This window comes from Paramacrobiotus metropolitanus, unplaced genomic scaffold (genome assembly GCF_019649055.1).
Source record: "Paramacrobiotus metropolitanus isolate TYO unplaced genomic scaffold, Prichtersi_v1.0 Parri_scaffold0000009, whole genome shotgun sequence".
Taxonomy (NCBI): domain Eukaryota; kingdom Metazoa; phylum Tardigrada; class Eutardigrada; order Parachela; family Macrobiotidae; genus Paramacrobiotus; species Paramacrobiotus metropolitanus.
In genome coordinates, this window is record NW_026570229.1 from 1,074,761 (window position 1) to 1,099,491 (window position 24,731).

The following is a 24,731-nucleotide window of genomic DNA, read 5'->3' on the forward strand; positions in this document are numbered from 1 at the left end:
TCGTTTACTTCGTTTACTTCATCGACAGTCATTTCCATGGTTTGAGTTTGTGCTTTACATCTGCCTCAGCAATTGTCCATACAGTATATTTAAACAATCTAATCCCAGACACGAAAATAGTTTTTTTCTGGTTTCTTGTATGTTTTTAACATACCTTGTTGTCAGCCTGATTATAGATACATAATTATTATGTGCATTTGTTTGAAAAGGCGTCGCGGCACACGAAACCTTAATTTCGGTCGCACAACGTCTAAGACTCCGGCTATGTTGATATGCCAGCTTATTACTTTTCATTAATTTTGGCAACCAAAGAAAGTGCCACTGACCTGGTACGCTCTAGCGGTTTTATTTGTAAATGGTTAGACACATACCGAACAATTCGACAAACAAATTGCAAATTAAAAACAAATCGTTCACTCGCAACACCATAATTGGTACCGGCGGTCAGTTTTTTTATAAAGGTTAATAAGCATTTTTAAGGTAATTAAACAACAGCATTCTCGGTACAGAGAAGCAATAAACAGGATGGCGATCAGTTTTTCATGCTCCTGCACTTTTCATATCCGATTTATGGTCGATTGTTATGTACCGATAAAGAGGCGTTTGATGTAAAGGGAACAACAACGCTTGAAGGGCGGAGTTCCAACTGGAAGTCTCGAATCACTACCCGCGCAAAGGATGAACGGCGGAGTTCTGCGTTGCATGACATCATCTTCCACCATACATTAGGCCTCTACTCTGAGTCTCTGACCAAGATTGCCTGCGTTCTCAGTAGGCCGTTACAGTTGTTTACATCGCTTTGCAAGTTTTTGATTAGAAGTTAGAACCATTTCTGCTACAATGGGGCTCAAAAAGTCTGCTACATATTCTGCGGATAAAGAACGGATTTCATCGTATGCAGAAATCTTGACGGAAGCCGTTTCGGTTCTATGGTTTGCGTGTCAAATCTGCTTGAAATTCGGGTTGCGAGTCCTTCCAGAATGGCGTGCCAGCCGATTAGACCCGGACAGCTATAACGCCTTCGACTCCCTCATCGAATTGTCTGGGCTTGTAAGTCTCGCTCTGTCTGGGTAACTATATATAAAATAATACTTTTATTCGGCTTCGGCCAGCATACATAATAAATCGCCTGCGCAGGTTTACACTAATTAAAAGCATCAAATTTTTAAACATTAAAAAAACATCCAAAATCGTTAGTGTCACGCATGATCTTGGGACGTGCGTTAAGTGAGTAAATAAATAAAATAATTCTGTTTAATTTTTATAATTATTAATTACGGCAATTCTACAATTGTGTTTCTGAGTGAGATATTAACTATTTTTGCATCCAAGTGTTTACACTTTAACTAACAGTATTGCAGTATTTGAAAATACTTTCAAACTTACCAAAAAACATTTTATAATGTGTACAAGCTTGTCCGGTAATTTCTGCCGGTTCAATACAGCGAAATACATAAATTTGCGTGTTACGCCAAACGTAGTGTAGTGGCAATGGCTATAGCGCAAACTTCGCGCTAAATATGTGCTATCTGTACCTTTACGACAGAAATTACCGGACAAGCTTGTATTGGGCAATAACTAGCTGCTTTATCCGTGTCTCATTATCTCTTACTTGCGCTTACTTATTTTGTGGCACGCAGTAAAGTTGGTATACGTTACTGTTGCATCTCCATCAATCTTTTTCGCTTTATTATGTGTAGAGATAATAAAGTACTGCACCTCGCCACTCTTACCTGTAAACCGGGTTATACCATAATACAAATAATAAACTACCTTGCCATTCTTACCTCAAGTTACCTGTACCTATCGCGTTTCATTAAGCGAACTAGAGTAGGGTATGGGTTGTGCGCGGTGCGTTTCAAACAAAAAATTTCTGACACTTCCGGAGCCCAAAAACTGCCAACCGCCTCGAGGTGGAAGCTTTAGTTGCTGTTTGAAATAAAACTGCAGAAGAGAGTTCTTACTTGCTTGTCAATTGCCCTCTTCATTATATAAGTAGTTCGAGTATTCCATGCATGATCATAATTGATATAAAAAAGCAAGTAATTCTGCAAAAGTTTATGTTGCAACATGATGGAGCTACCAGGAAAGAATTTGCAACCTAAGAGACTTGTCGGTTCTAGTTGCTTCGAAAGAAGGTAAGCTTAAACACACGATTTTCTAAGAAACTTTTTTTGCAAGAGTCATCAAACTATATTACTGATTATTACATAGAAATTACAGCTCTGTAGAAGCATTTTGCAACCTTCTCTATTGAAATCTTACGCGAGTTACCTCGTACTATCAAGTTTGTGTGACAATAAAAACGTAGAAAGGCATATTTAAACTTTGGAGTTCTTAACTGACACATTTAAGCCATTTGCATACTAATTATGCTACTTGCTAATGCTACTACTTATTGGAACTTGCCTGAGCTACTCTAATCTAATTCGGCTCTTCGATGTGTTTTGCCTTTGAACACAATTTTAAGGAACACAGTTTTTTTTATATCGATATATACACGTCCGCTGCCGTGAATTGTGTATAAATCGCCTATTGTCCGTGCAGCCTCATATTGGTGATAAAAACAAGTCTACTTCTCCGTAGGTATTGTATTACATCGTACTAATACGAGTACTAATATTGTAGCTATCGCATTTCTTTACACAACAGAAGACCAGCTCTCTGCATCGTTCAGTTGTGCTTTCCGTAAAGGTTTTATTCTGCGGGCAGTCCGCCCGTTCGCATACTTTTGCAGCTTGTATTTTATTTGAAAGAAAATAAGACGGGGGTTGCAAGGAAAATACGGGCTTATCCCAGCTTCAGATTGGCAAAGTTGATCTCTGCTAACTCAGCCTCAATTCATTCCCTTTCTTTTTCTTACAAAGCAGCTGTCAGGGGGTTTTAATTTCTGTCTGTAGAATATGGCACAACGACTTGTAGTTTCTTGTATGCTGTCGCACTTGGGAAATTTTATTTGTAATGTTTCTAGATTTAATTGCGGGCAACAAACTACATCCATGTACTTTGTATTTGCACTAACCAAACTGATGTTTGGCATTCCTGATCAAGAATTTAACACCCATTCGCAGTTTATGTGACTGGGCAACCGCCCCACGAACGGGGAATGAAGTGATCCTACTGCTTACGATTTTTGAACTTTTCTTCTATATTTCTTATTTACGCCTGTTATCATTATGTAATCAAACCGATTGACAATCAAGAATTATTTATTTGAAAGATAGTTAAATAATAACGGTTGTGGAAGAAGGGCATGCACTGCATAATGGGCGGTGGACCAAGGGCGTATGCTGAAGTTAATGAAATTAAATATACGCATACTAGCTCGGCCGATGCACGCCGCAGTGGTCTTAGAATAATTGTTGAATAAGAGCCGATCAGTACGTACCTTCTGTTTTTGTTGCTAGAGTGCAGTATGGTTTATGCATCGAAATATAGATACTATACCTATAACTTAACAAGCCCAGCACGGATAAATATTGGCCGATGACCAACTATTATATTAAAAAATAAGTAATTCCAAGGATGTGTTGCTTTGTGGTCGCTTACAGACTGTCATAATTGATAATATTAATGAACCCGTACGTATGTTTAGTAATATCTATATTATTATGATACACTTATAAGTTAATCGAAACACGGACTGTCTACTTGTAAATACAGTACATAACTTGCAATGACGACTAACGTGATGATGACTAACGTGTTAAGTTATACATGAATTTTTTACTTTGTATTGTACTCGTACTTATTGTTAAGAAGCAGCTCAGATATTTCTACTGTTCTGGGTCAAGTTGTGCTAGAACAGTGTGCATTTCTTATCGCGTCCATGGTAACAAGCTTAAGATTGACCACTGGACCTACTTCTTACAGAAGGTTAACGCGTGCTTCTGGGATGATGTCATGGCAATCTGGGTGCAACCGCACTCCGTCACAATTTCCCGTGCGGCATCCGCTGGGCTGGTGGTGGTCCCCGCTGCTGCGTCGAACATTGTTCTCGCTTACATGGCCACCGTGACGACCATCCTCCTTACAGCCGTCCTCGGTGTCTCGCTCTTGTATCTGGTAGCCGTTAACCGCGACAAGATGGTCTACGCCCCGGAAGCCCATCTGCTGCTTTGCCGTGGACTAGCGGCATTACGTCGCCGCAAGTGGCACAAGATTCTCGTCAAAATTCCTCTGCCTATCTATATAACTTCCTTGATGATTGCGGTGGCTACGGCAGTTGGCTCCGTTCTTTTCTATGCTGTTTGGCTGGTTTTCGGCGCCTTGCCGGTGGTGCTACTGGCGTGGCTCTCGGTCGTGCTGGCCGTTGCGGTATTTGGCCCGTCCGCGGTGCTCCCTGGCTGTATCCTCTTCGCTAGCATAATGATCATCTATTCCACCGGCCGAATTTGGGGATTGTGGATGAAGGAGGCCTATTACGTACTGTTTAAAAAGGGCATCAGGTAAAATACTTATGCAGCGCTACTGAATTTTTGTGGCAAGCCCCGGCTTTCTTGTGCAAGCATACAATTTCACTTGAAATCAGAAATAATGATAAATCTTAATCCGCATTACTTACAGGAACTTGATTGTTTCGAAATCTACCATGCATTCGTCATCCATCGATCATTCAGTGGAAAAGCCGTTCAGAGGCACAGAAGTCAAGCAATTGTACGAAAGCCGAAAAAGCGCACTTTACAATATGCTGGTCTTCTGTTTCGGCTGCTTTGCCGTGTACCAGAACGTATGGCCATTGTGTCTGCAATTTCCCTCTGTCTGTCGGTGGCAACACAACAAGGAGAGCGCAAACTGGAGCTATTGGACGCTTGTAAATTCCACTTCATGTAGTAAACACGGCACAGTAAGTGCTAAAAAAGTTTAGATCACGCAAAAACTACATGGAAATAATTTTACGATTTAAATCACTTTTACAAATACATCTTCGAAGATAACAAGCTTTCATACGATATATTTGTGTGTGCTGTTATGTTCATCGTCTGATAACTTGTGATTATTTTGTTTCTGAGTAAATTTTTGATAAATGCCCATAGAAGTAACTGATGAAATTAGATTTTTTTAAGCAGAAAATATGTTACAGCCTCTTTTAGCAGTTCAACACAGCGAGAAAAACAACTGTATAAAAGTACTTTTCTCAGGGCTTCAATCAGGGGACAGCGATGCTGTCCTACTGGATAGATCTGCAGTCTGAGGAACTGCGATCGACGCGTGCCGCTAATTCCGAGCTGCTGGCCAGCTTCACCCCGTCCTATCCACCCCTCGTCAGCTGGATGTTTCTGGCGTGGAGTGGAGCGCTGTCCGGCGCCAGTGGTTTACCCTATACAGTGCTGCAGTACGTGGAGGCAATCGTCATCGGCCTGGTTGTCTTGCTCATCGCGGGACTGCTCGTCCATGACGGTGTCCGTGTCTGCTACAACACATGGCGTCGGCGTGTCTTGGGCCCGCAAATCAAGGAGACCGGCAACAGGTTATTTATTATGTATCCTTAAACTAGACTGTAGGATATTTATGTAATGTCCGTTTGACAGTCGACGTTGGCTGGATTAAGGACATTTTTACGGTACTCGTATGGACTCGCGTACCGGCCACCAGAGATATGGGATTCAGATTCTCTGCGTTGTTCCACATTAAAAAACTTGATAAATTTTTATTGATCTTACATACAAGCTTGTACGAAAACTGTAACTGGCACTTCATGAAAATTTTTGAAAAGTTTTTGTCATGTGGAGCAACACAGGGAATGCTGTGTCTTTGGTGTCCGGTAAGCACATCCGTATTGTGAAAATATCCGAGATGCCAAACCTTTGAAATAATTGTCTTGCATTAGTTGCAACGCGTTTCGGCATATACGTACCTGTTCTTACGTACCAGTCCATTTTGGTTTGAAAAGACGCACATGTTTGTTATTTCAGGGATGATTCGCTACTGATACCTACTGACGTTTTGGAGGCGGAGACCGGATTACTGGACAGCGCGCCATCAGATCGTGTGCCTGTATTAGCGAACGTGACGATGGATGGCATTGGTACTGGTCCCTCCGACCCGGTGCAGTGGGACCTCGGTGGCGACCATGTTGTACCGGAAGCGGAGGACGAACACGGGACGCCGGTGTCTGTCGAGTGGGCACCCACGCCTCCGACGGCGAAAGATGCAGACGTGGCAGAACCCCATTGCCTATGTGAAGCACTGGGCCTTACATGGTTGTTAGTGTTGGCCGCCCATTGCCCGTTAGCCTGCGGCGTGGTGCTCCCGTTCTCTGTGGTGGGACTGTTCTTGCCCGAAGAATGCCAGCTGCCCGGTATCCTGCTGCTGCTAACAGCCTATACGGTGTGGATCTACCGCAAGCTGGTGACGTTTGTGTGGCAAACGTGGTTCGCTATGCAGTCCATTCAAGCGAAAATGAAAGAACCTTGCGATGACTGTGGAGATAATCCGGTAAAGCCGCCAGCTGCGGAATCATCTGTAATGGCATAATTCGGTTCGTTCCCGCCTGTTCGGTACTAATGAGACTTCCGACATGGGGCACGATTATTATGGTCATAAGGATGGGTTAGTTTTACGTTTCGTAGTAATGCATTCGTGACTTTATAGATTTTGTTGCATATCGATTAAAAAAAATAAATTTTGTACTCAACGTTTCTAACAATTAATACGAGATTATCCGGCATTTTCGATAGGGAATTCTTTAGAGCTTTTCTCGTATTCGTAATAATTGCGCCCTGTGTCATGTGGCTCCGCCTGCATCGTTCCGCGGTATCCGGCAATTTTTTATCACCGATTACTGTAAACTTGCTTGAACCAGGATAGAAGAACCCTCCAGTTTCCCCTATTTAGTGATTTTTTTAAGAATTCCGAACGTTGACTGATAGTGAGATTCGAATACCGAATAGAACACCTTGTCTCTGGTGTCCGGAACGCGAATTTATATCGTGAAATTGTCCGGAATGCGAAAAACGGCGAAGTTTTTTGCTTTGACGCTATGAAAGTCCCTGATAGAGCAAGTTTACAATAAAGATCCGTAGAGTTTCGAATGAGAGCATCACCTCCTTGGCTATCATATCGATTACAAAGAACCTTCGTGCTGACTCCGGCTTTTCCCCTTCACGGGGTCCTCACCCCCGATGCTTAGCTCCTCGCCCTGCAAGTTCACGCTAGCCGATGACACCCGGCCGACGCGCTATCTAATCATCCATGCTTTCCCCGTATAGCGCTCCTCCTGCCAATCCCGGAAAGAATATTCCCGCGAAGCCGCAGCCGCTTTCATATCCGACAAACCCTATATGCAATTTTGACATGCATCCATTATACGTATTTTGTGGTTCATCTGTCTGGACTTTAATATTTAGCGAGAATGGGTAGTAACAGAGTCTCATTATCGTTTAATTACTGTACGACGACCTTTTCTTCGGTCATGCACTAATGCTGAAAACGATTTGTCGGATGTGTTTGTCGAAGCGTGCGAACATATGGTACAAAAAAATAAACAATTCTTTGTAAGACCGGGATTTTTAAATCGTTGCGATGCTTTTTGAGGGTAAACCATACCGTCATTTAAAACATACCAGTTATTTATACGATGAAATAAAACCAATTGATACGGCGTTTAAAGTAAAATGTCTACCAAGTACACTGGAGTTCAAAAAAGTGTTCCATTCGGTACAATTTAATGGCAAGACCAGTACGAGTAGCCATGACCATACTTCGCCTGCTTTCTTACACTTTCTGTTCCACACTAACTCCCTCTTTTTTGCATACTAAGAACTGCTTTCACTATATCTACATCAGTCTATTTCCTCATCCCATTTTCCGCCATTCCAGGCAAAAAGTGTCCAAACAACTAGCTTACCTATGGTTATTTACAGAGTACCTACAGCACTTCTGCAACTTTAAGCTGTTCTTTTAGTACGATTTTTTCGGCTTATTATGGGTTGAAGTCCCTTGAATATGGAATACATGTAAGTAATGTGGCTTATAAGTAATCGTAAGTACTTTGCATAATATACGAATATACTCATACATATTTCGCATCGGTTATATGCAGGTGTATTCGCTGAACCGGATCCCCCCTATGTTATAGCCTATGGGATGTGCCGGTTCAGGTTCCAGCGTATTTACTTTTCAGGTGTGTTTGTTTACCAGGTGTATGTAAAGGCAGGTTTCACTGTATCTCCCATCTTTTCCGCTTCACGGCGCCATTCCCCCAGATGTTTACTGTGCTCAGTACAAGCCACCATTAGACAGTTACGCCCATGGCCGACGTGTTTTGTTATCCATGCTTTCCCCGTGTACCGTTCTTCCGTCACTTCCGGTTCAAAGATTCCCGCGAAACCGCAGCTGCCTTCATTTATGATAACCGGCCAGTTACATACAGTATATAGATATATACCAAGTATTTACAGGCCTTTTCTAATTAAATTTTGACGTGCTTGCATTGAGTTTTCGTGATACATCTGGACACAAGTAACCAACGGAAATAAATTGTAAGTGAGCCTCGTCCTAAAGCTCCAGAAATGCTTTTGCTCGTACCACTGTCACCGATACGGTGTATACTTGAATGCAGACAACAAACTTTTTCAACTGCTTCTGAATTTGTTATAATGTTTTTGTTTAAGGCTGTGCTAAAGTTTACATTTCGGCCTTCAAGATGCAAAACAATTATAAAATAACGCTTGATCTGTTATGGTAATACTTAAACGATTTGTCTGATGCGTTTCGTAAATAGATGAACATAAAGTAACGAGTTTCGTGAGACCGTGATTTTTATTTCTTTGCGGTGCTTTGGAGAACGGTCATTTTGTCATTTAAAAGGCAATTTCTGCAATGAATAAAATCCATAAACACAGCCAGCAAAATAGAAAAGAAGCTACCTGAATTCTTTAAACGATTTGACGTGTTCTGGTAATACTCAAGCGAAAATGTTCAAAGAATGAATAACCCGGCATAATTACGTTCAGCGGGTTGTGTGTGTAGGATAACTACAAAGTAGCTTTTCCTTTTAGCTTCAAGCTTCGTTGTAGCTGGCACACTCATGATTCTGTAGGCTTTTTTCTACAAATGGTATTTTAGTTTTCGGTGTCAAATTGTGTCAAGGGTTGTGTCAGGTGCCCAGAGGGGACATCTATCCCGCTGCATAAGACAATAAATTAATTAAAACTGAGACACCCATGCTTCAAATTCTGCCACTTCCGGTTCGGTCACTTGAAGAATTGGCAACCGCCTTGATAACCGAGTGAACGAACTATAAAAGCCGCTAAACTTAACTCACGAGAAGTTCCAATGTGTGTAGAACTGAATTTAATTCCACCCATACTTCAAACCTTACACATACAACGCCATAAATTCTTATTAACGTTGCATTGCTTTTCAGAGCGCAAATTCATATATGTGGCAGATTCATTTATCTATTCTGTGGTTCTTTAGTTTATACTTCCAAAATCCACTGACGACTTGCATACTTTTGCGATGCCAACGGACTCGCACTACAGTAGGTTTCCGCCTAAACAGTTATTCAATCCGGAAACTGTGAACAAGCGCAGTGCTATTTCAAAGGTTTCTTGGGGTCACATCCCGACGTTTTTCTTAAAATCGTATTAAAAAATTATATTGTTAAGTAGACCTGGGTATAAACAAGAGATTTGAATTTAATTGTAACTGCGTCACAGTACACACAGAACACCCATGTCCATGCTTCAAGCATCTAGATCTAACGCAGCCGGCAGCGTTAATCTGTCAACCTACTCCAACTGGAAATCATGAGCACAGATAGGTGAAACTGATTTATTTCCATTTTCTTTATGCACGCTTACCGAACAAATTAGCGATGCAGTGTTATTCGCAGAACGGAAGTTGACACCAGAGACCGCTTTTTTAGCATAAGGGAATCATCAGGATTCTGGGTATACAGAATTGGTAAACAGGATTTAGAGAGGCTGTGAGCAGCTTCGTTGCTTGCTCGAGTTGTAATTCTGGCACGGAAGAGCCTGATAAAGTAGATATGGCACGTTTCGTACCACTCCATAAAACCGACCATATCATTTCTTCACAGTAGTCTACCTATTCCAACGTATTCTCCATGTATTCGCGCTGTATTCGTCTCGTATTCCTCCCTGTGCCGACCATATGATTTCTGTATTCGCTAAGTGGGCTGCCGTATTCCCACGTATTCTCCCTGTATTCGCGCTGTATTCGTCTCGTATTCCTCCCTGTGCCGGCTGTATGATTTCTGTATTCGCTAAGTGGGCTGCCGTATTCTCCCGTATTCGCACTGTATTCGCACTGTATTCGCGCTGTATTCGTCTCGTATTCCTCCCTGTGCCGGCTGTATGATTTCTGTATTCGCTAAGTGGGCTGCCGTATTCTCCCGTATTCGCACTGTATTCGCACTGTATTCGCGCTGTATTCGTCTCGTATTCCTCCCTGTGCCGACCGTATGATTTCTGTATTCGTTTAGTGGGCTGCCGTATTCCCGCGTATTCTCCTTGTATTCGTGCAGTATTCGTCTCGTATTCCTCCCTGTGCCGACCGTATGATGTCTGTATTCGCTAAAAGGGCTGCCGTATTCCCGCGTATTCTCCTTGTATTCGTGCAGTATTCGTCTTGTATTCCTCCCTGTGCCGACCGTATGATTTCTGTATTCGCTAAGTGGGCTGCCGTACTCTCCGTATTCGCACTGTATTCGCGCTGTATTCGTCTCGTATTCTTCCCTGTGCTGGCTGTATGATTTCTGTATTCGCTAAGTGGGTTGCCGTATTCTCTCGTATTCGCACTGTATTCGCGCTGTATTCGCCTCGTATTCCTCCCTGTGCCGACCGTATGATTTTTGTGTTCGCTTAGTGGGCTGCCGTATTCCCGCGTATTCTCCTTGTATTCGTGCAGTATTTGTCTCGTATCCTCCCTGTGCCGACCGTATGATTTCTGTATTCGCTAAGTGGGCTGCCGTATTCTCCGGTATTCGCACTGTATTCGCGCTGTATTCGTCTCGTATTCTTCCCTGTGCTGGCTGTATGATTTCTGTATTCGCTAAGTGGGTTGCCGTATTCTCTCGTATTCGCACTGTATTCGCGCTGTATTCGTCTCGTATTCCTCCCTGTGCCGGCTGTATGATTTCTGTATTCGCTAAGTGGGCTGCCGTATTCTCCCGTATTCGCACTGTATTCGCACTGTATTCGCGCTGTATTCGTCTCGTATTCCTCCCTGTGCCGACCGTATGATTTCTGTATTCGTTTAGTGGGCTGCCGTATTCCCGCGTATTCTCCTTGTATTCGTGCAGTATTCGTCTCGTATTCCTCCCTGTGCCGACCGTATGATGTCTGTATTCGCTAAAAGGGCTGCCGTATTCCCGCGTATTCTCCTTGTATTCGTGCAGTATTCGTCTTGTATTCCTCCCTGTGCCGACCGTATGATTTCTGTATTCGCTAAGTGGGCTGCCGTACTCTCCCGTATTCGCACTGTATTCGCGCTGTATTCGTCTCGTATTCTTCCCTGTGCTGGCTGTATGATTTCTGTATTCGCTAAGTGGGTTGCCGTATTCTCTCGTATTCGCACTGTATTCGCGCTGTATTCGTCTCGTATTCCTCCCTGTGCCGGCTGTATGATTTCTGTATTCGCTAAGTGGGCTGCCGTATTCTCCCGTATTCGCACTGTATTCGCACTGTATTCGCGCTGTATTCGTCTCGTATTCCTCCCTGTGCCGACCGTATGATTTCTGTATTCGTTTAGTGGGCTGCCGTATTCCCGCGTATTCTCCTTGTATTCGTGCAGTATTCGTCTCGTATTCCTCCCTGTGCCGACCGTATGATGTCTGTATTCGCTAAAAGGGCTGCCGTATTCCCGCGTATTCTCCTTGTATTCGTGCAGTATTCGTCTTGTATTCCTCCCTGTGCCGACCGTATGATTTCTGTATTCGCTAAGTGGGCTGCCGTACTCTCCCGTATTCGCACTGTATTCGCGCTGTATTCGTCTCGTATTCTTCCCTGTGCTGGCTGTATGATTTCTGTATTCGCTAAGTGGGTTGCCGTATTCTCTCGTATTCGCACTGTATTCGCGCTGTATTCGCCTCGTATTCCTCCCTGTGCCGACCGTATGATTTTTGTGTTCGCTTAGTGGGCTGCCGTATTCCCGCGTATTCTCCTTGTATTCGTGCAGTATTTGTCTCGTATCCTCCCTGTGCCGACCGTATGATTTCTGTATTCGCTAAGTGGGCTGCCGTATTCTCCGGTATTCGCACTGTATTCGCGCTGTATTCGCCTCGTATTCCTCCCTGTGCCGACCGTATGATTTCTGTATTCGCTAAGTGGGCTGCCGTATTCCCACGTATTCTCCCTGTATTCGCGCTGTATTCGTCTCGTATTCCTCCCTGTGCCGGCTGTATGATTTCTGTATTCGCTAAGTGGGCTGCCGTATTCTCCTGTATTCGCACTGTATTCGCACTGTATTCGCGCTGTATTCGTCTCGTATTCCTCCCTGTGCCGACCGTATGATTTCTGTATTCGCTAAGTGGACTGCCGTATTCCCACGTATTCTCCCTGTATTCGCGCTGTATTCGTCTCGTATTCCTCCCTGTGCCGACCGTATGATTTCTGTATTCGCTAAGTGGGCTGCCGTATTCCCACGTATTGTCCCTGTATTCGCGCTGTATTCGTCTCGAATTCCTCCCTGTGCCGACCGTATGATTTCTGTATTCGCTAAGTGGACTGCCGTATTCCCACGTATTCTCCCTGTATTCGCGCTGTATTCGTCTCATATTCCTCCCTGTGCCGACCGTATGATTTCTGTATTCGCTAAGTGGGCTGCCGTATTCCCACGTATTCTCCCTGTATTCGCGCTGTATTCGTCTCGTATTCCTCCCTGTGCCGGCTGTATGATTTCTGTATTCGCTAAGTGGGCTGCCGTATTCCCACGTATTCTCCCTGTATTCGCTCTGTATTCGTCTCGTATTCCTCCCTGTGGCGGCTGTATGATTTCTGTATTCGCTAAGTGGGCTGCCGTATTCCTACGTATTCTCCCTGTATTTGTGGTGTTTACGCTCCGTACTCCTCTTTTTGCTGACCGTGTGATTTCTATTTTCTCTAAATGGTCTGCCCTTTTTCTACGCATTCTCCTTGTGTTCGCGCTATATTCGCTCTGTATTCCAGTTTGTTCTGGTCGCATGATTTCTGTATCCTTTAAAAAACCGCTGCTCGAACTACAAACTGAATCGTTCCCTTTTGAAGCAGCTGGCTCCAAATCGAAGTTATACAACGTCATATTTAAAGCTAGTCCTTGTTGGGATGCTTTCAAAAGTTCAGCAGTGGTCAAGAAACTTCCCTCACACCGGGAACTTTAAAGCTGCACTGGGAGAAACATTAACAGGTGACGCAAATCTGAACAATCCCAAATTCGATAACTTCTGATACATTTTTTTGCAGGTATTTTACGTTATTCTTAAATAACAATGAAATTGATGTGTTTGTTTAAAATACTTCGAGTTCGTTCTTTGAATTAAACCATGTTTGGGGTAACTCAGGGTGTATAGATAAAAGTGCAGATATTAAGAGAGGTACACAAAAACAAGTGCGGAACAATTTATAATTAGTTTTGTGGCACTCATATTTCTTTCTGGTAGGTGAACGCAGAAGCAGCTCCCATCTGGACACATTTAGAACTGGAAGGGTATCTGCTAATTTGTTTGCGCAGAAGAGCGGATTTGAAATTAGTATCGAAAGTCTGGACATAGTAGTAATCCGTATAGAATGTAGCGGATATAAAGACTAGTGTAACAGTGTGGCCATCCCCTGAAGTTTAGAGTATGCTGCAGCTTAGATATGAGCTTGTTGTTCCTCATTTAAAGGTAAGCGATATTGAATCCCACGAGAGAAGCTTACATTTAAAATGCTGTTTGCGTAAGCGTTTTTTGTGCATAAGCGCCACGCATACTCCCTGTATTCGTGCTGCATACGAGTTGTCCGAATTCAGTCCGGTTTATGTATTCTCCGATTTTAATTGCTATGTTCATTAATTGGCTATCAATGTCATCACGCGGTTTTCCATTTATCGGTAGGAAGCCAGTATCAGCACGGACTTGGGCGGCAATAATCAAGACGTTTTTAACTACTCAAATACCTTTTATCCCCTTATTCGTCATACTGCCTAACTGCACGGCGGTTCAGTTAAAGTGGTTGTAAGTTAAGACAAGATACGAGTCCTCGTGAATCAGTGCGATTTCAAATTTATCATTTTGTTGTTGCTCTTCGATACTCTCAAAATAAACAGTTGATCAGTTCAAATGGTTTGGTTTTGACACTTAGAGTTTATTGTGAAGATTTTGTTTGCTGGCAGCTGTGACGCGTTTTTGCATTTTTTGCTCTCACCGAAATCGACTTACAAATGAAATCGAACTACCAAATTAGTTAATGAGATGCTAGTCGTGAAGATGCTACAACAGTAGGGTCTCAGTATGTCACGACATATTAAAAGTTGCAGATTGTTTTATTCGAACAAAATTTCACGAAGAGAACCGTTGGCTACATTGGCCCCGGGTAAAACTCCATTAAATAGTACAAAAGACATTACAAAGAGTTATCAAGTGGCAAACAGTACATATTGGCCATAACAAACTGCAACTCGATCCTTTTTTATACATTCTTACGGCACCCTTCACATTTTCGTTGACGTGCGTTTTGCTTACTGGGCCACAGTTTGCTATCGAACGTTTGGCATGCAATGTGAAATCGCTTCCTGCAGACGGAACAAATGACAGTGTTTCCGGTGTCTTCTTCCCCGGATCGTTTACCGCAGGCATGACAGGCGATGTCTGCGGCTAAGGGTCTCTTTTTGGTATTTTTAGGTGCAGCTTTTGGCGGAATGACAGGTGTTTCTGCAAAACAAATTAATTGCAAAACCGTTTAACATAACATGAAAAATATTTCTTACAGGTAAGGGAAAGTTGATGTGCAACACGTTTTAAAACTTATCGAAAATCAAACTGCTTTAAAGCTGCTGAAGCTTAAAATATTAGTTGGTACGCTGGAGTAAATTTCAGTCGTTTACAAAAGGTTTACGTAGGCTTCCTTAAACGTTTGAGCACGTTGTACTGCGAGTTTCTGATAGATGGTGCAAAGGTGGGCTAAGCGGCATCTTGCGAGCACACTCGCTTTCAAAATTATTTTATTGCACATGATTGCCCCTAATTGAAACAATTCCTTATTTCATTTTAAAAACATTCCCCAGTTTCAACTTTTGCTTCCATATTTGCTTTCATCATCAGCTATTGAAGGGGAGGTAGTAATGACGGTAGAAACTCTATAATAACCAAACGATTTCTTGAAATGGGAAAGTTCGTCTAGTTACTACTTTATTACCTTCTGTCGTGAAGCTGGTGGACGCCACCGGGTCTGCCGCAACACGAATATGCCCAGATTGGCTGTTGGACTCCTGCTGCTCCGGTCGGCCAACATCTTGCGCTTTGTTGGCATCCGGTGGTTCTCTGGAACGGCGAACTGGAACTTCAGGTGATTCGCGAACAGGGCTGACCGAGGCAGATAACGGAATCAGACTAGGGCATGCGTTTTGAGTAGATGTTGCAAGTGGGACAAAGACGCTTGAGGTTGAGCTTTGGGATTTGAAAGGAGAAAGTGGTGCTTTCTTTGAAGTTGAATCATTTAGGCCTGCTAACGGAAACTAAGCTGATGACCGAATATACTATGATTCTAACATCAATATTACTACCAAGTAAAACTACCTTTTTAAAACATACGCGTCCAGACCGACTATGAAATACCTTTAAATGGTATACGCGCATTCCTTTTTCTAAAGTTACCCACAGCGATGGTGTTATTCCAGTAAAGAGGAATCATTAAATTACGTACGCAGCGAACCAGGGGAGGAACTGTGTTAAAAATGTGACACCTCCACAGACTTAAAATGGTGTACGAAGCCGGATACCGGGACAGGGGTCAAAATTTTTGAAAAACTTGAGTACGTAATTTAAGGCAATGAATCTTTGCAAGTATTAAATTCTGTACTGCCACGATATTAAGGTTCAGCAAAATCCCCTTAACCGCCCGCGCAAGTCGTTGGTTCCTTTGACATCAATGAAGCCTGCGCCAATTTCAGGGGATTTTACTGATCCTCAAAACCGTTTCACTAAAGTACTTTTTGTATAGTAACATATTGACATACGCATCCGTATTCAAAAACGCTTAACTCTTTGGCCATATCTTACAAAATAAAGTTAAATTCATACCGCTCAGCTCTGCAGCCCAGCCAGACAATACATCCAACTGATTCTCCTCGAAAACAGTCTTTGGAATCCCATAACATCTGTGCGAAGTCACTGAACCATTACCCGAAGGAAATTTTTGTGGTTGCAAAGGAACAGCATTGCAGGCCCGCAGAAGGCCATCAATAGCGGCCGACGTTGGTGTCACCATCCATGCCAGCGCGTTGAACTCGTTTTGTCTAATGCAAACGTAGTCTCCAACAGGCATAAATCGAAAGCATTTGCTGAGCTGAAAATTACGAAAAAAAGACATTATACAAACTTTATGCCGGCTCCCGATGAAAAAATGATTCGACGGCAGCGGTACGCTACTCAATTAAAGCAACTTGCATAAAAATGTCATCTACGCTATTCACACAAAGAACATCCGTTTGTCATCTTTTTGCTCCGTTTTCTAACATTGCTTGCTAGCTTATGTACATGCTTCAATGTTTTTTATCTTAAAATCGGTTACATCTCTGGCAGCCGACACTCTTTACTATCACTGTGCTTGAATACGAACTTCAAAACAAGGCATCATTTGGCCTGATGCAATTATTCGGAGTTTCTGAAACTTTAAGCGTATTTAAAAAAAGTTTCTGGAGGTGTTACCTCTTCCGGATAGCCATTTCGGATCTTTAGGACGTTTTGGCAGAATTCGTTTAACAGATTTTCTCGCTCTGATCCCAGTCCCCCCGCTCTGACCTGAACTGCTTTTCCGCATTCTCTGTAGACATAGAAAGGAATCGCTTCCGGAAGTATCTCTTGCATCACAAAGGGCAGAAGTTTTGCCTTCCAACCGACCAGACCAACTTTTTCAAGAAACTGTAAAAAGAGTAATAAATTACCAGGTTTCTTAGCAGTGGAGATAATTACCAATTCTGTTGCCGCGATAACAATCGCGTAGTTTTCGGAAATTCGGTGCTTGCTGTCCGTCACCCTTGTTGACAAAACTTCGGAAATTGGCAGCCGCAGCTCATATGCCCTTGCCCGAAGGTTTTCTTTGTCTGCTGTGCTGAAATTTAATAACTTTGGAAAGTGAAAGGAAGCTTCTTTCATCCCTCGTTGAATTTCTTCTTGCTCTTGTTTGGACTTGCACTTAATTTGCGTTAGCATTGGTAGAACTGCAGTCCGTGAAAGGAGTTCATATCTGCGTAACAGAATGAAAATTAAAGTCGCTTTTCACGTTCAACCTGTAAGTGTGTTAAAAAAGATTTCTACTACCTTTGTTGCAGAAAGTACATTTGTTTCTCGTTACAGGTCACAGTAACACTGCAAACTGGCATCCTGTGTGATTCGTGCTTTTGTAAAGTTTTCCCTTCGTAGCAACTATGAAGGCATGCAGCCACAACTTCATCCGGGCAATCGTGCATTATTAGTGGAAATGGATCACCTTAAAACTTTCACATAGTTAGGTCTCCTGAGCAATGGTGGCACTTGTGATAACAATAAGTACAGCAAAACCGGTTTTCGACTTTTCGCCAAACAGATTCAATGCATTATTACCTGTGCACCTATCCTTCACCGCAGCAAGGGTTAATTCTTTCGAAACGCAAATGTCAGTCGCGTTTGTTCCAAGGAACGAAACTGCTGCTTCAGCGAAGAACGATTTTCCTGTTGCTCTTGGGCCGTACATCAGCAAATTAGGGCAGAGATTGAAAATTTTTAGGATTTCGCGATAATGCAAGCTCAAAACGTTCGTATGCCCTATCACCGCGATAAAAGAACGCTACAAGCACTACTAAACGAAAACTTCCCAGAAAATGTGGTGCGTACCGTTAACGAGTAGAAAGCCTGGGAATCGCCCTTCCATGCCATCAGCTTCGAGCTTCTGTCGTATAACCTCCAAGATGTTCGCACCTGTTGTGGTTTCTGCAATTTTCAAAGGAATAACATTTCGCAGTTTGGATGAAATCCAGGTGTAAGAGGAACCATTGGGATTGATCCTTTCAACTGATTCTTTCAATTCAAAAAACAGATCTGGAGCAAACGCGTAAGTTGTTCCGTCTTGTTGCAGGTTTCGATACTCCAAAGGAATTTTATCATATGTAAGCTTGTTTTTGGTGCAAAACCTTCAAAATGGTTGCAGTAATTAGCAAAAGAGTATTTAAGATCGGCGCACTGTGCGAAGTACTTCATGAATTCCTCATTTTTCCAGCGGACAAAAGAATGCAGCAAATTGCTTGAAACGTTGTTTGACATCACAGGTGGTAGACCTTCGGCAACAGCGAGTTCATGAATGAACTGACTTTCTTTATGGAGCGCTGTAGTGGTCAGGAAGCACGAACTAAAAACGCAGTCCTGTATGTAACTTGGTGATAAAATGTAACCTGAGCAACACAAGCACTTTTACCAAAACCATAGTAAAAAGGTATACATACTGCTTTTCAGTGATTCTACTTTTCATAGTAGCCGAATAACTTGAATCCTTGCGTATATAATCACCACGGCCAAATCTAGTTTTATGAGGGTGCCAAAAATCATTACGCACATTCAACCTTTAAGAGATGCGCATACCGCTAGCGCTAGTGAGTGCCCTCAGTTCACTTAACAGTTGATGAGTTGCTTATTAGACATACACATTTTCTCATATTCCTGCGATCAGAAGAGCGCTGTTCTCTTGATTGACAGAGAATTCGGGCTATTATTTGGCACCCGGCTCAAATAGACTGGATGAAGGTCTGCTAATGAGATTTTTGTACCTTGGATTAAGGGACAGAGAGAACGTGTACAGGAGTCGACTGGGTCTGCTAAAACTATAAAAACTAACCTGGAAGGCTGTCGAAACAATCTTATGCCTAACTGCATAATTTCGCATTTCTATTAAAATTTGTGCAGAATTACCACGTATCGGGTTACTTCCTTAACGCAGTCGAATCACAGTATCTGTCTCGAGTTACATGCATATGAAACCATATTTGCTACAATAGTTACAAAAATTGTGCTATAAGCAGTAAAAAACTAAAATTGTTCTCCAGAAAGTCTTACTTGCTGCTCCACGGGCTCCGCTTGCGCCGCAGCTCGGCGTCGCCTGCGGCTTCGCCTGCGGCTTCGCCTTCTAAATAAGTCGACCCTACATTTGTTAGTGCCAGTCGGTACATTGAGACTTCCTTTCCCAGTGAGCTTTGGCGAAAAGACAAATTGGTAGTTTGTGCTATTTAGATTTTTTCTAAATTACCATATTTCACAATAAATGCCAATGTGTGCATGTGCAGTGTTCCTACAGTTCTGGTAGAAATGACAGCGGCACATCGCCACTTAGAAAACAAATCAAATGAATGATTTGCCCCATTTCGCACGGGAAGGGAGTTTTGTCACAAAAGAGAGAAACACGCAGCCAAGTATTCCTATAAGGCTACAACCTACATTGTTACAAGGCAAAACACCCAAGTGCGACTATGTACGTTGCCCAATCGACTAACAATTAGCCTATGGTGAGCCGATTGTTGCAGTTGATCTCCCCTAAACCGCCTGTTAATTGCGGAGTCCCAGATCTTCCATGTTTTCGGTCAGATCTGGCTCATTATCGGACTGCGACCTTACTTTTGGGTCATACTATCGTCGTGCAAATTTTAAAACTCCTTCGAAAGTTATCACACAAACACACAGGCCTCGCTTTGCTCGGCTAACGACGTCAATCAAGCCCTAAAGGGATGCAGCGCATCTGCTTAGATCACATCGCCACATGGTAAATTTGATTTTCTTCCTGCCACCTAATCTTTTGCAAGACATGTCGCCTAACAATAATAAAAATTCCTATTTCAGCCATAAACCGTTTTGCTACCTCTAGACTGAAACATTTTGTAAATATGCGCACCACAATGCCCGCGTGCAAGCGGTTATTGGCCGTACTGACTTTCAAAAAGATCAGCGGAACGTCACATTATAAAACAATTTATGTACAACAAAAAATTTTTATCGGTAAACACCGAGGTAGAACACTCAAACAACAATCATACAGACATTGCAAGTGCAGCAGTTTTAATGTGAAGCTTAATAACCGTAATATTTGCAGTTTGTAATTATAATTTCATGCTTTCTGTTATGTCAAGTGGACAATTGAAACTGCCAGTTTCGGCGGAGTTCCCATAGAAAATAGACACCTAGACATTGGCGTTAGTATGACCTTAACAAACTGCGCCTCCTTACCCGGGCACGTAAGCCGCTTCCAAATTCAAAAATAATTTTTTTCGTAAAACGTAGTATAGTATTCCAGTATGCTTATTATCAACTATTATCAACTGCCATGGTCAAGGGGGCACGGCTAGACAAAATTATTGTTTTATAAATAATCCTACATTTACTTCTATGCAGTATAGTGCGTGCAAGTTATTCGTAATTACGTTTCTTAAATTTGTTTATTGCAGAACCGTACTTTTGAAGGTGCCGAGTAGTGGGGTAACTGAAGCGCATGATCCATGTCGTTGTTTCTTTATTGTATATTGTTGAAAATTCTGTATCCATCAGCTTTGTAAGCAGTACAAAAAATTTGTTTTTTACGTACAAAAAAAAAACACGTACATCGTAAAACTTGTTGAATATTTTCACTTAATACCCGTGGCAGGGGCCACCGCAAGTGTTTCTTCAGTCACCTCTCTACTCGGCAGTTGCAAAGTCTACGGTACCGAAGTAAAATCTTACTAAAAGAATCATTTGTGCGATACTTGCACTGCACATTTAAACTTTAAGCAGCAGTAGCTATGCCACGGCGAGCAATACGTCCCACCCTAAATCTATCGCGATCGCCAGCTGAAAAAATATTAACAAAAATTTACCACAGACGTGGGATAGCTTTCTAATCACGTAGCGCTGAAGAATTACCGTGCAGAAGAACGCAAAAGGTGATATCAGAAAAGTTATTTAAGTATGTTGACTGAAACAGAACTGCCTGTCGGTTAATTTTGTTAAACAGGTCCAAATGAAGGAATTGCTGCGTGAGTTTTACAAACAAAGAAAGTATGTCTCAAATAAGTTTAGGGTATTTTTTAGTGGACTTACAAAGTTTTATTCTTGTGGTTGATATGGCGCAGCTCGCAACTCCATCCACCTTGTGCCGAAGAGCTTGCGCATACCGTCTGCAGTATCTTGATAGTAAAGCCGAAGACATACTCCTTTTCTTCCCCAACAATCCCGAAATAGGTGCAGTTGTTGCTTTCGAACCAAACCTGAATATCAGAAAGCGGATGTTGTTGATCAAAACACTGATTTCGCCTACTGCGAGTTACCTTTTCCTTGGGCTTTCGGCCCAAGCCCAAAACAGACATGACTTAGTTGACTTAAGCCTGCAAAGGCAGTTGAAAGAGTCGGCTTTTCAGTTCTTAATCAAAGATAAATCGAATGAACAGGAAAACAAAATTGCATGCTTCCTCCAACCAAGCTGCAGAAAGAAATGAAGCAGTTTAGGAGACGGGCTGTACAACTCATGTTTTGCTAATCCGCCTGCGCTATACTTAACGACTGCAAAGAATGCAAGATAAACGTAATGGACATTAGTCGGTTTTTCGAACGACCAAAGCTCCTAATCGCAAGATAATATTGTGAATCAATAACTAACCATGAAGAAAGTTTTTCTGTGAATCATCCTGACTCTTTGCTTGCCCTTATATGGGCGGCTTTTTGCTGTTAATGATCAGCAGATGATCGATCGTGCAAACATGACAAGATGGTCGTGATATATTCACATGCATTGTAACTGACCTGGCAACGACACATGTTTCGGGAGGGATAAACTCCCCCTTTTTGGGTGTTGACTTTGTTTAGCCCATTCCCTTGATATGGAGGACATACATACCTTAGAAGAACTGTGCGAAAACTTGGGATTTAATTACCTTGCCAGTTTCCAGAAATTATACCAAAGTTTGCCAGGACACATGCTGGAGAAAGACCGCGTTCTGGTGAGTATCCTGAACTGAAACGTATCCATGCTTGAGTTACTTACCAAAACTATGCTTAACTGCTATCAAAATCATTGAGTCGGCTGAAAAATGAATTTCAAAATTCCGACTGTAGCTAAAGCTATATTCACCTAAGGTCTCAAATTAGATATTCAACTTTGTTAACGTCGTGTAACTTTGGTGTAGCTCTCGGCAGGATGACCTTCAAAAATACTATTATGAATATTTAAGCAATCTTTTGTAGTCTGTTGATATGTGTTGTCCTTAATATTTACTGAATTTTACTGAATTTTGTTTTAATGAATTTTCTATTGAAATTTTATTCGTTTTTTTCTACAGATCATTTCGGAGCGCTTGAACATTCCAGCGGAGAAAGTGATTCCTTTCATTACAACATGCAGAAACGTGTTTCCAAGCTTGTTTGACGAAACAACTGATTATCAGCACTGCGCATTTCTATACCCACCCACGGATCATTGCATTCTAGGATGTATTTACGAGCACAAAGATGGCGGCCGGGTGCGAAAACTAGTATCGCACAAAGGCTCGACCAAAGTAAAAAAAATTGGTTATATTAAAAACTTGATAAAAATCTTAGTTTTTTTCAAAAAATCGTTTATTCAGGTCACAATCTATGGTTTCAATGGGAAGTTCACAGCACGTGAATTTACACTGCGCTGTCGAGGATGCAACTCCCGATACAGTTATGCGAGCTATTACGACGGACGCACGAAAGGCCACTTTTTCTATAATTCGCAGCGAGAGCTCCTATGCGTTTCAGAGAGGATTTTTTGGACGCGTGAGTTGGGAGGTTTGCTAATAAGCAGCATGTAAGACAAAAATTAACTAAACTGTCCAATTTCAGCACTGATGGAGCTTATCTATTTGCAGTCTTCATTCTCACACAACATTCGAAGCATTCTCCGAAATATGTCGATCCTCAATGGGACATTCATCTGGTACGTAGATTAGTAACCCGTAACATCTTCTATCACTTACGTTTTTGGCAGCTTTCAGCAGAAAGGTTGTTGCAAAAGCGTTTTATGTCCATGAAATCGAAGACGAACTAAGGAGCCGAAACGTCGTCTACAACTTTCCAAAAAGGAACTTCAACACGGAAGCAGTTAAATTATACATCGAGACGCAAAGGCAGAAGGAAATCTATCATCATGACTGTGGCCGCCAAGGTCAACTGCAAGGATGCCCGTTTCTAGATGTCATGGATGGTAGGTTTGGCAACTGATTTGTGGCCCAAAGAAAAGGTGTTTGAGCATGGTTTGATTTAGCTATATATATGGATTCCAACTTGACTTCTTTGTTTGAACTGACGCTCCGCCGAGCAGACCGAATAAAATCTTATCTCACATATTCGTAAAGAAGCAACAGGAATTAATGAAACATTTATGAGTAGCAGAAACGTATTATTCATTACGTTATTTTAGGTATATGGAAATTTGGGCATCGCCATTGTGCGATGCCCGTTCAGGTACGGCGAACTTGCGGCTTTGTTGCATGTGAAGAATTAAACAATATATTTAATATCTGCATTTTTAACCTTCTCAAAAATTGTATTGACTCTGGAATGCAAATTAATTTGCACAAAACTAAGTTATTCTGAGCCTTACTCCGTGTTTAGAAAACAATCAATTTTCCACACGTAACGCTTCCCCAAGTATGCCAGAATGAACCCAAGAAAGGTTCACTCTATTGCGATCCACATGAACCCGTAGCTATTTTTGCTGGTCTGCCCACTACCAAGAAAGAGCTTAACGAAAGGGCGAAAACGGATAATAAATTCAATGATGAGGTGTTTTACGAAGAAATGGAGGAAACTGAAGCTCGGGCAACGGATACTGGCTGCAACAATAAAAACACAGTTGCCCCGTGGTGCAAAAAAAATCTTGGCCGGAAAAACAAAGTTAATTGGTCACGCGGGCTTTTCGTTTTTGTTAGCGCATGTGGCTGTGTTTCTCATTTTGCACCATTATACAGGTAACTTTCTAGCTCTGCTTGATAAGCATATCAAGTTTTGGTTCCAACAAAACAATTTTTGGATTCTAGGAGCGAATCTATGAGTCAAGTGTTCCAAATTACAATGGAGTGGCTGTATAAACGGCTCCAACTACTTCCACGGGAGGACTGGCACAAATACTTTTTGTGCTATGACAATATGTAAGTGAAGTTTGTTGATAACAAAGAAAGGGATATTAGCAAAAATTACTTGACCTAGGTGCAACTTTATGCGTTTGAAAGCACTAAGGGAGCCACTGACTGATGTTTTTCCACCCGAGTATGCAACGATGTTTCAAGAGATTAATAAGATCATTGATGGACTGCATCTAAGCAATCATAAGCAAGAATCCTGCCATAAAAACTTTAATCCTGACAGCTTCTATCTTATTCATCCCGAAGTATCTCAACGCAACACGATGTCAGCGGAACAAACGTTTGCTTGGCTCGGACGGTACAAGAAGCAAATAAACAGCATGAGCAAGACGAATCAACTGTTTTTCTTGCATCGCATCATTCTTAGACGCAACGACTACTTATCCAAGTGTTCTAAGAATGGAATTAAGCCGCTCGCTCAGTCGTGTAGG

The 24,731-nt window shown here is 42.2% G+C and overlaps 2 protein-coding genes across 5 annotated transcripts; one reads left to right on the forward strand and one right to left on the reverse strand.

Moving 5' to 3' along the window:
* The first annotated feature begins 783 nt into the window (after positions 1 to 783).
* LOC129583003 (uncharacterized) lies at positions 784 to 7,490 on the forward strand. 4 transcript variants are annotated; one of them, XM_055474663.1, is made up of 6 exons: positions 784 to 1,050; positions 3,874 to 4,448; positions 4,567 to 4,846; positions 5,142 to 5,470; positions 5,916 to 6,481; positions 7,026 to 7,490. In XM_055474663.1, exons 1-5 carry the CDS (start codon positions 841 to 843, stop codon positions 6,475 to 6,477), a joined length of 1,956 nt encoding a protein of 651 aa, XP_055330638.1. In that variant the 5' UTR covers positions 784 to 840; the 3' UTR covers positions 6,478 to 6,481; positions 7,026 to 7,490. The 4 variants fall into 4 exon arrangements, with proteins under 4 accessions (XP_055330638.1, XP_055330640.1, XP_055330637.1 ...); XM_055474665.1 differs by having other exon boundaries at positions 5,916 to 6,438; XM_055474662.1 differs by having other exon boundaries at positions 5,916 to 7,490.
* Positions 7,491 to 14,615: 7,125 nt separating this feature from the next.
* Positions 14,616 to 21,598, reverse strand: LOC129582917 (uncharacterized). Its single transcript, XM_055474547.1, has 11 exons — positions 21,466 to 21,598; positions 21,239 to 21,405; positions 18,375 to 18,527; positions 18,017 to 18,312; positions 17,747 to 17,947; positions 17,465 to 17,633; positions 17,117 to 17,390; positions 16,853 to 17,065; positions 16,226 to 16,490; positions 15,342 to 15,647; positions 14,616 to 14,857 (listed from the first exon to the last, which is right to left on the reverse strand). The coding sequence occupies exons 1-11, from the start codon at positions 21,502 to 21,504 to the stop codon at positions 14,616 to 14,618; spliced, it is 2,325 nt and encodes a 774-aa protein (XP_055330522.1). The 5' UTR covers positions 21,505 to 21,598.
* Between the last annotated feature and the right edge of the window lie 3,133 nt (positions 21,599 to 24,731).

Bases quoted from the DNA above. Each gene is read 5' to 3' on its own strand.
- LOC129583003 (XM_055474662.1), top strand. From the start codon at position 841: ATGGGGCTCAAAAAGTCTGCTACATATTCTGCGGATAAAGAACGGATT. The intron at 1,051-3,873 runs GTAAGTCTCGCT...TACTTCTTACAG, and splicing joins TCATCGAATTGTCTGGGCTT to AAGGTTAACGCGTGCTTCTG. The intron at 5,471-5,915 runs GTTATTTATTAT...TTGTTATTTCAG, and splicing joins ATCAAGGAGACCGGCAACAG to GGATGATTCGCTACTGATAC.
- LOC129582917 (XM_055474547.1), bottom strand. From the start codon at position 21,504: ATGTCTGTTTTGGGCTTGGGCCGAAAGCCCAAGGAAAAG. The intron at 17,948-18,016 runs GTACGCACCACA...TCGCGGTGATAG, and splicing joins AGGCTTTCTACTCGTTAACG to GGCATACGAACGTTTTGAGC. The intron at 16,491-16,852 runs GTAACACCTCCA...CGTAATTTTCAG, and splicing joins GAAATGGCTATCCGGAAGAG to CTCAGCAAATGCTTTCGATT.